Source organism: Zeus faber, assembly GCF_960531495.2.
Source record: "Zeus faber genome assembly, chromosome: 14".
Lineage (NCBI taxonomy): Eukaryota > Metazoa > Chordata > Actinopteri > Zeiformes > Zeidae > Zeus > Zeus faber.
Genome location: NC_137200.1, coordinates 26420406 through 26431162, shown reverse-complemented (window position 1 = coordinate 26431162; position 10757 = coordinate 26420406). Strand labels below are relative to the sequence as shown.

The following is a 10757-nucleotide window of genomic DNA, read 5'->3' as shown; positions in this document are numbered from 1 at the left end:
ACGCCACCATTTTAATCAAGTATAGAAACCAGTATGGAGTACCCCATGCCTTTTAAGGCAGGCAGCCGTATAGGTCTGAAGTAAGACATTGTTTTATTAAATGACTAGTAAAACTGAGTGTAGAACAATCTGGGCCGGGGGGTTGGACTTCAGTTGAAGACTAATTGTGCATTTTCAATGTGGATTTGAACGAATTGGAAGCAGATGTGAACCTCGGTAAAAGATGGATTAACATTGATGTTTCTACAATTTATGCACAGACCCTAGCCAGCAGTATCTGGTGTCACTTAACTATTGATGAGATTTTGGACCTGCCATTAGATGTAGGCCTTGAAAACGTGGGAGATACACAGGTATACAGCGTTGTTCACTTTTTCGATAAGTACTACAAGTAGTGAAATAGTCGAATTTGGGACCAGCAACAAACAGACGACACATTTTATATTTGATTTGTTCGGGAGTGTCTCACCGGGACCTCTGGGACAGACTTTGTAATCAGCATTAATGCAGCCCAGTCTAATTGATCACTTAAAGATTTGCCGAGAAATCAATATATTCCCTTACTGTGTTTGGCGTTGTGTGGTCTTTAATAGTTTTACTAATGGCCTTGGTTAATGCAGACTGCAGTTCTTGAGACTCTATTGGCTCCAATATTTTCACACCATTTTATCAGTTGCCAGAACATTAGCTCTTTACAACCCTCGTTGATGTAATGAGAATTCAATTCCAAATTCCGTATAGTAGAATGCCACCTCCCGCTTATTTGGTAATGAATAAAATATTATCCCGATTAAATCATATTGTCACAAATAAAACAATTTGACTCTGTCCTGTTTTTGTTTTTCAGCTCTAGGATTTGAGAATTCAAGACGGACGTGGAAGACCGAAAAAACCCCCAAAAAACCAAAACGTTCATGTTCAACATCATGGCGACCGTAGGGGGGGCAGAGCTGTGGACCTGGCTGTTCCTGCTTCCTCTCTACTTGGCACTATGGGCTGACACGCTGCATTTTGCTGCGGCCACAGTACAAGGGTACATGGGAGATAGGGAAGTAATATGCCCCTCTGTTTGCCGATGCGATGAGGACTTTATCTACTGTAATGACCGGGGCCTACACTCTATCCCACCTCTGCCCTCCTATGCGTCCGTCCTCTATCTTCAGAACAACAACATAAACAACCCGGGCTTACCCACCTCCTTGGAGCATCACCTCACCGTCCGAGTGGTCTACCTCTATGACAACGAACTGGATGAGTTCCCCGTGCACTTGCCACCCTCCCTGCGCGAACTGCATTTGCAGGACAACAACATCCGCACCGTCCCCCGCAGCGCTCTGGCCCGCATGCCGCTGCTGGAGAAACTCCACCTGGACGACAACTCCATCTCCACCGTCAGCATTGAGGACAAGGCTTTCGCTGATAATCCCCGGCTTCGCCTGCTCTTCCTGTCCCGTAACCACCTGTCGAGTATTCCCTCAGGACTACCCTCCTCCCTGGAGGAGCTGCGTCTGGATGACAACCGTATCTCCACGATCCCTACCCACGCCTTCCGAGGCTTGTCCTCACTTAGATGTCTTGTCCTGGACGGGAACCTTCTGGCCAACCAGCGCATTGCTGATGACACCTTTTCCCGTCTCTCCAACCTGACCGAGCTATCGCTCGTCCGAAACTCGCTCCAGACCCCACCCCTCAACCTGCCCAGCTCCCACCTCCAGCGTCTCTCTCTGCAGGACAACACACTGACCCACATGCCCCGTGGGTCCTTGGATGGCATGCGCAGGTTGCAGAGGCTGGACCTGTCAGGCAACAACCTAACCACCCTGCCTCGAGGACTATTCAGACACCTGGACAACCTGGGGCAGCTGCTGGTGAGAGGTAATCCCTGGCACTGTGGCTGTAATCTGCGATGGCTACATGACTGGCTGCACGCTCGTGGTAACTCCATCACTGTGAGGGGTCTCGTCTGCCATGGGCCTGAGAGAGTGCGAGACATGGCTTTAAAAGACCTGAGCAGCCAGATGGAGGAATGTGAGGTTGTTCGGACAGTAGGGAACAGAGACAGAGGCGATGGCACTGGAGTAATTGACACTTCTACAACCCTCTCCCCACCACAGGGCTCTCTCTTCACACTCCGGTCCAAGCGACCTGGCCTGGGGCTTCCAGACTCTGGCTTGGACTACACCCTGGGTAGCAGTGGTGTGGGCAAGAGCCTGGCACTCAATGTGAAGCCTCTCTCTCATAATAGCATCCGTGTTACCTGGAGCGTTGCCCAGCCCAGCTCCTCCTTCAGACTGAGCTGGCTCCGACTGGGTACCAGCAATGCCATGGGCTCTATCACTGAGACGCTGGTAAGGGGGGATCGGCGGGAGTACCTGCTCAACTCCTTGCAGCCCAGGTCGAGCTACATCATCTGCATGGTGCCTCTGACCGCTAGTTCAGGAAGCAAAGGGGCAGGTTTGTCTGGAGACACTGACTCCGATGAGGCACTGGTTTGTGCTAAAGCTGAGACATCGGACCTCGTCCCCATGGATGGGAGCCAGAAGGACCAAGAAGGTTCACAGCAAATGACTGCACTGCCCCTAGCAGGGATCATAGGTGGGGCAACTGCCATTGTCTTTTTGGCTCTTATATTTGCCATTTTCTGTTGGTACAAGCATAAAACAGGACGCTTGTCTTCCCGTGATCACTACACGCGTAACAGTTCCAGAAAAAGCAAAAACTATGATGACTATATTGAGTCAGGCACTAAGAAAGACAATACCATCTTGGAGATCCGTGGCCCTGGGTTTCAGATGACACCTATGGCAGCCTGTTCGCCAGCGCAGCCTAAACCACTCCGGGAGGATTACATTGTTCATACTATATTCCCCTCCAATGGCACTGGCTTGTACAAAAGTGCCAATCACGTGTCTAATGCTCGATATGGCACTAACCGTGGCTATAGAGAAGGAGGAATCCCAGATATAGACTACTGTTACACATGATATACTACATCCTCTCCTCGCTGTTAAAGGTTACTGTATAGATGCACAACTTTCCTTCGCATGGACTCTTCTGAAGCACCCCTTCGTGCCTTCTCTTCTTCTGGTCTCCCATTCCAAATAACCTGCTGCTCACTGCACTGGAACGGTTTGATTAATTGGCTGTGATGCGGGCAGGAAACAACCCGCTGTATGAAGTAGCGGGATCCAATGCCCAAGGTGTTGATACACGTGTGACTGGTTCTCTAACCCGCTTGGTATTGATCTGTGTACATTTTCTTAATGATCTTTCTCTGTGACGTGTAAGCAAAGAATGTATACACTGCAGAAAGTTCAAACTGCAGAAAAAGGCTCACCTACTGTACTGTTCTTCCTTTACACACTGGACATATACTAAAGCAGTAAGTTCAAAAGCGGATGAGGAATGATATGATATGACTCATTTCCTTCTCACTGGCCATATATGTAGTCCCGTCGACGTACTCCTCCAAATGCCTTCCAGCAGCCTGTGGAAGTGTTTTTTTGTAAAGCTGGGAGACGTTCTATTTTAAATGGGGGAATTAACCACTTGTCTTAAAGTAGACTTGTTATTGTCCTATATAGCAGTTAGGTTGAGGCTCTTATCAAGGCCAGCCTTGATTATACCTCCAGCGAAGGGGACTGGACTGTGCTCGATGGACTCTTTACGATTTTCAGCAGTGCTTTGATAAGTAATCCTGTACTGCACTGCTTTGCTGATTTATAATTTTTTCCTCTTGCTTTTGTGATTTTTTTTTTTACGTTATTTTTTTTTTTGCTTTGCTGTTATTTTCACATCTGCGGTTCAGTCACATTTTCGATAAAGGGTTTGGGTTATCAAAACTGTTCAACAAGAAAGAGAAGGTATCATTTTTATATTTGCCATTATTTTGAATGAATGACACCTAAAGTATTTATTGATGGCCAGCTCTTGAAAAATGAGAGCAGACAGTATGGAATTGGTAATTATAAAAGTGGCTTGCATTAGGGTGGTTCAGTCTAAACTCCAACACTCCTACAAGCCATTACTGTTTATTTTCTTTTTTCTTTACCTGTGTCATCATTTATCTTCAATTATTTTGGATTTCTGGACAAAAACAAAAAAAAAAGTTTCGCCTCAAACGTAAAGAGAATGGTGAACGGACGAGAGACTTTTTTCGCGGAGCCTCCTGAGAGAAGCCGTCCAGAACAAGTGAACCTCTGCGTGAAGGAGCGAACTGTGAAAGGGACCGATGAGACTGTCAAACCGCAACACTGTTGACCTGCACTGTGGGGGAGCGAGGGGGAGAAGGGCGGAACGAAGGTGGAGCAAATGTGACGCCCCTGAGAGGGCAGTGATCCGTCGTTTGTTTTAGCTTTGGTAAAAGGCCCCCATTTATTCCACTTATTACAGTATACTAAGCAGCACTAAAAATGTAAACGTCATAGCACTTAACAGAAACCAGGGATGAATGCGGCGGCAGATGCGGGCTGACAGATCCCCAGTGAAGCACTGAGAACTGGGGCAAGAGAGCGGAAACGATGGCTCTGGAACAATAGAGTTATCCCCTGCATAAATCTGTTTGTCATACAAATCTCTCCTCTGCATTAATGTTGTTCATCAGTTTCTTCCGAGAGATAACAAATCGTGCTTCCTTGACTGTCCTGTCAGCCAGGAATTCGCAGTGCTGTGAGATGATTTGTCGGTGGGGTCTGTGTTTTATTTGGCTCTGTAAAGCCACAGGGATACAAGGGATGCGTGGCGCTCACCTCCTCATAGTGACGGCTGCCCCCGCCCCCCCCCCCGTATTTTCTCTGGCGAAATCAAAGAAAGTAATGGTGCCATAACTTTGCTTCACAATGAAAATGTAAACTTGAAATGTGTCAAATTTGCTTTCGAAATTCATCATCGAGGGGAATCAATAAAAGTTTTATTATCTTTTTATAACCGCAACCTGTCACTTCACTGCGTGCGCGAGAGACCAGGAAGAATGTCAAACTCAGTCTAAGTTCCGTGTATTAAACATGAACATCCACAGAACATCCACAGCCCACCAAGTCCTATCCCAAGAAATGAGCCTTTGTGCAGAAATTAAACCTGCACCCACATCTAACACTTTTCGGTCTTTATGAATGGGCCATGGGGCATCGCGGTGGACACCTCATACAGTCCTGCAATGTGTCTCCAACAATTGCTGACCGGATGAAATAGTGACGGTTCCAGTCCAGCCTAGGACTACAGCCGACCTTATTAAAACCATGATAGAAATGTGTCAAGTGCCGGGCCAGGCAGACAGCGCCACGCCGGCGCTTTTGCTCACGGAACTCTGGGCAACAATGCGCACGGTGTATTATGTGGACTGCTGTAGCTGTCTGTAATAACCCTCTACAGGTTGGTGTGATCTGATCGGAGACCGAGGCAAAGGAATGAAGGAATTATCTGGGCCCAGGTTTGGTTGGAGTCCACAATGCCTGCATGTGGGAGCTTCTTTGCTTTCTGTCGCCTCAGGAATTAACCAATTTACCTGGGTACGCTTGTATTGGCCCGTGTGCCAGTGCAGGATATCAACTTTTGTAGATCTTCACCTTTACTAAAATTCTCCCGACGTCTTTTAAAAAAAAAAAAAAAATTCCCGTTTAACTGTTCATCATGAATTGCCTTGTGATGCACGTCACTCCCAAGTGTTTCACCTCAGGGAGGGAGTCTGGCTTGCCCCCTTTGAAGAGGGGACTGTTTTGTTATCCCAGTGAATTGTGCCAGCGCACAGTGCTGAAATTTTCACTGCACATATTGCATACATGCTCATATTCCACAGTATGATAAATACATAAGAAAGAAAAGACCTTGGTCCGCCGGAAGAAATTTCTGGCTCTCTGCAGGACACGCTTAACAACTTTCCCAAAGAAGCACAAGCTCGTTTTGGCTGGACACTGAAAGCCGCCGGGGCTTTACCATTAGATAAGGAAGTTGGAGGAAAAAAAACCTGCAGACGCCGTCCACTGTAGATCCACGCGTTCCGGGCGGCACCGCGGAACGGGAGTCGGCTGACGACGTTCCCGGATTTGGTTTGGACGATCGCGGCTGCCTCGTGCGGGCGGCCGCTCCCCTCGAGCCTCCGCCGCGTCCCTCCACATCCCCCTCGTGATGAGGTAGTGACGGGTGGGCAGATGAGAAGCGAGGGTGCGTCAGGTCCATGTTTTTTGCAGGGTTTGGGCTGTTTCTCACTCGAGGGACTGAACCCGGCAAGCTACAGCGGCACAGGAGTCCAAGGAAACGATGCTGGTTTAAGAAATACTCCTACCTACCAGATTACTTCTACCGTCTGTCCGTGAAGCGTCGCTCGCGTCCATGTAGAAATAATGTGGCTTGAAGGGAAACAAGGAGAGCGATGCTGAAACTGTATTTTTGCAAATTCAGTAAAGACTGAATTTATGAGCATCTGAGTATTATAAGAACAAGACTCCATATTCCTTATGTTCGAAGATAATCACCGAAGCACTTCTCTTGTACTCCGAGCCATCAAATATCACTTTGAGGGGAGTTGGTTTTGGAGGGGCATGTTTCGAAAGAATCGGGGCCCCATCAGGAAAAGGAAGCGCGAAGTCTTCAGAGCTTCTCCTGTTTGGGGTTTTTAGTTTAGAAAGGAGAGAATACCCACAAGGCCACCGTAGATGGCCGACACCTTTTCGGAGCACAGCCTTCTCATTTAAATTTAACACCTGATTTCATTTCATCTTAAAGGAAAATATCTTCACAATACGAGGTTTTAGTGTCATCATGTCATTACCCGGTGTTTTCCCCTCAGATTATGCATTAGAGCCATTCCAACATGCCTCTAAATTCATTGCGTTCCCGACGCTCTGTTTTAAGTGGGAGGGGCCTCCCCTCCCGAGGCCGCAAGGTCCGTGAGCCAATGGGGTTTGAGCACAGCCTCCGGGTTCCGTTGTAATAGTCCGTCAGCCTTCGCTGGTTTCACCTCACCGGTCCACCAAATTCAATTTCTCAACCAATTTGTGGTGAGAAATAAACAATCCAGTTGCTGAACCTTCACTCATATTAGATCTAAAAGGCCTGGTTTTAAATGTTTGCTCTGACTTTGCTGCCGGTCGCACGGCACAGGACGGCAGGTGGGTATTTTCTTTTTTTGTTTTTCGCGTAAACGTCGGAAAATTAAATCAAATAAATACATCTGGAATAAACACGCTCTGTCTACACACAGCCCATCGACCACATTGGGGGTTTTTGTTGTTTTTGTTAAGATAGAAACTCACAGGGTAAGGAATATTTTTTTGGAATACTTACATTTCCATCGTCCGCAGCTTCTTTACTGACAGTTGGTGTTAAGTCCTCTTACTTTTAAAAGATGGTGTTATTTCTCCAGCCGCGGGTGGAGCTACGGTGCTAATTTTACCGAGGCCCCGAGTGACGTATGAAGGGACCGAGCATCTGATTGGTTCAAAATCCGGTTGTTTTTTCCGGACAAGCCGCCCGAGAGAACTGCCTGGGAGACCTCCGCCTCCCAAACTTAACTTCCGGTTCAGCCCTGCGCTGACTTGAGGGGGAGGAGAATAATCGGATCGTGCAGCTCTCCCAGACTCTCCGGACGTTAACGAACAGAATTGATCAAATTCTGATAGCGAAACGATTCATTCCTGGATCCGCCCTTTTACGGGCCGCCCCTCTCCCCGTGACCGGGTGCGGGCAGGCCGCTTTTTGGGCACCCCCCTCTGCCGGACCCGGTTGTAATCACACCGTTTGACAACCAAGTCTGACGCCCCTCAGGAGAAGCGCTCAGCCGATCGGAGCCCCTCTCGCCGACTCGCGAGCTGCCCGGCCGGCGTCGACGGCTGATCCCCCGGGCGTCCGGTCACTCACCCGCACCCCCCCTCGACCCGGCGAGCTCCGCTTCGCTGCAGGGAAGTCGTCCATAGCGACGTGATGGGAGACCGAAGGGAACGCGAGGTTCTCAGAGGCGAGACGTTCATATTTTCAGTTCGTTTTCGTTTTGATTGAAAGGTCGTTTGAGTGTTGTAGTCGTAAAACTACCGAAGAAGGGGGACGATTAAAAATTCCCGCATTAAGGTTCCCGACCGACCGCGGGGGAGCTATTTTTTGTGCAGCCCGAGTCAGACCGGGCGGGCTCCGGGGCTGGAAGAGCGAGCGCTAAGTGAGTGAGTGACTCGCAATTGCGAATCACTCACTCACTCACTCAGAGCCGGCGTCAGGCCTCGCCTTCAGCTCTGGGCGGGCTGGGAGAGCGAGTGAGTGGGTCGGCGGCTGTAAGGTGTATGTGCACGAGCGCGGAAGAGGCGAGTTGTTTGTTTTTTCCCCCCCCGTCGCGGGTCCCCTCTAAGAGAACGGTCACTCCCCTTTTTTTTTCTTCTGTGTTTGACAGAAGCATTCATTGAGAAGAAACGTGGGCTTGATTGGCATGTTTGTTTCTTTATTCGCGGTCATTTGGAGTTCAGCGGCAGGCAAACTGACATTTCACTTCCATTGTAATGGCGGAACAATGACGATTGATTCCTACCTGTGGCCCCGAAAAGAGCGTCTTAATAGGCCGTGCGCGGTCATAAGCGCTCTGGCTGCTCCGTCCTTCATCGACAACAGTTGTCCTGCCCCTAAATGGGCGGAACCGTGCAAGGTGTTTTGAGCAGTTCTGAGATGTCAGCAGCCAGCGAGACGCAGCCCACACCGCCGCGGCGTTGCCGGCGCAGATTGCGACTGTGTTCAGTGGAAGACGCGGCGCCTTCGCCCTCCGCCGGTCTTTGTTCCAGACCGTCGTAAATAAACTGCTTTGGCGTCATAAAAAATAGCCACCGAACACAAAGCGGGCCTGGATTCAAAAAGATGACAACGTGCCGGGAGACGGTTTGTGTTCACAGATTTAAGTTTTGGGGTTTTTTTTATCCACAGGTAACACTCAAGGCTCAGTCAGGCTCGTATGTCTGCGGTGATCATCTGGCAAAGCAGGCGGTGCGTGTGTGTGTGTGTGTGTGTGTGTGTGTGTGTGTATGTGTCTGCCGGTGTGTGTGTGTCTGCCGGTGTGCCTATACGTGTGTGAGTGTGTGTGTGTGTGTGTCTGCCGGTGTGTGTGTGTCTGCCGGTGTGCCTATACGTGTGTGTGTGTGTGTGTGTGTGTGTGTGTGCGTGTGTGTGTGCGTGCGTGCGTGCGTGCGTGCGTGCGTGCGTGTGTGTGTGTGTGTGTGTCTGCCGGTGTGCCTATACGTGTGTGTATTTGTGTGTGTGTGTGCATGTATGTTTGTGTGTGTGTGTATGTGTGTGTGTGCGTGTATGTTTGTGTGTGTGTGTGCGCGTGCGTGCGGGTGTGTGTGTGTGTGTGTGTGTGTGTGTGTGTGTGTGTGTGTGCGTGTATGACTGTGTATGTGTGTGTGCGTGTGTGTGTGTGTGTGTGTTTGTATGTATGTGTGTGTGCATGTGTGCGTGTTTGTTTGTGTGCGTGCGCGTGTGCGCGCGTGTGCGTGTGTGGCATGTTTCTACGTGTGCCTCTATTTGGATTTATTGCTCTTGACGTGCCTAAACCTGCCGTTTTTCCACCTGGCTGCCGTTACCACCAATGTCTAATGCTTTCTGACTCCCCAGAAAAGGGAATGTTTACCTTGGCTGCATTTTGGTAAAAACAACAGCCTTCCTGTGCTCCGTCCCGGCCTGACCAGACTGTTAAGTGGAGCGCATATCTGCTGTTGGAGCTGTAATCTCTGTGTCAGGCCTTCCAGATAAAACTCTGCTCGCCTCTATAATCATCATATGATGAATACGTCACACGCACCTTTGTGACATTTGAACGCGCCGGAGGAGAATTTCGGACTCAAGATCGTGGCGGAGGACGAGGCAGGAATACGTTTTTCAAACTAGCGTTCTCTCCCGCCTGGTGCCGAGGGCGTCGCTTGTCCAGGTGGTCAAATAACGGACACGGGCGCGGCCTCCGAGGGATTTGGCGTCGTCGGACGGAGGCCGTTGTTCCAAACACATTCGCCGTCGTTTTTGCGAGAATTTGCCGCCGATAGTTCACCGCGTCCCGTCGCCAAACACGTAGGGAGCAGTGGTCGGTCGGTGTTGACGCTGCGTAAATATTTCACGTCGCGACTGGGAAAGAAAGTAGCTCAGCCCCCCCCCCCGCTGCGTCGTGCCCCAAAATATATTCACCGCGCCGACGTTTTCGCTCAGAAGGCGTCGGGGCCGCGCGCTCCACACAAACGCGCCGCCGCATGCGGGGAGGCTTCTTCTGCCTTTTCAAACCGGTTCAGGTTCCGTTTGTCAACACTGTATGTGTGTGTGTGCGTGTGTGTTTGTGTGTTTGTGTGCGTGTGCATGCCTGCGTGTGTGTGCATGTGCATGCATGCGTGTGTGTGTGTTTGTGTGTGCATGCGCATCAACCCCCCGTCCCTCTCTTAAAATGGCTGACAATTCATTTCCGCAAAATAAATCCCCGTTGTGTTTAAATAACGGACGTGAAAAATGCATGTGAAACTTTTTAAAAAGCTGTATATCAAACTCTGGCACGACCGCTATTCCTTTTTTTTTTTCCCATGGCTTTTTACCTTTTGTTGTGTCCTTGAACATACTAATTCCTGTAATGGAAAGCCCGGCAGCCCTGAGGGCCCGTGTAAAATATTGATTTTCATTGCCAGAACCTCACGAGTAATTCTGTCTTTCCCTCGCCTGACACAGTCGTACACCTCCACGCGGCCGTTAGAATCCTGATTGCTCCCATAAACTCTCTGCCTTCTACCTCAATATGTATTTAATCGCAACTA

General features: G+C 49.4%; 1 protein-coding gene across 1 annotated transcript; it reads left to right on the top strand.

Annotated features, from left to right (window-relative positions):
• Positions 1 to 926: 926 nt before the first annotated feature.
• Positions 927 to 2984, top strand: flrt1a (fibronectin leucine rich transmembrane protein 1a; the record flags this gene model as incomplete). The annotated part of the gene is made up of 1 exon (XM_080013372.1): positions 927 to 2984. One exon carries the CDS (start codon positions 927 to 929, stop codon positions 2982 to 2984), a length of 2058 nt encoding a protein of 685 aa, XP_079869498.1.
• Between the last annotated feature and the right edge of the window lie 7773 nt (positions 2985 to 10757).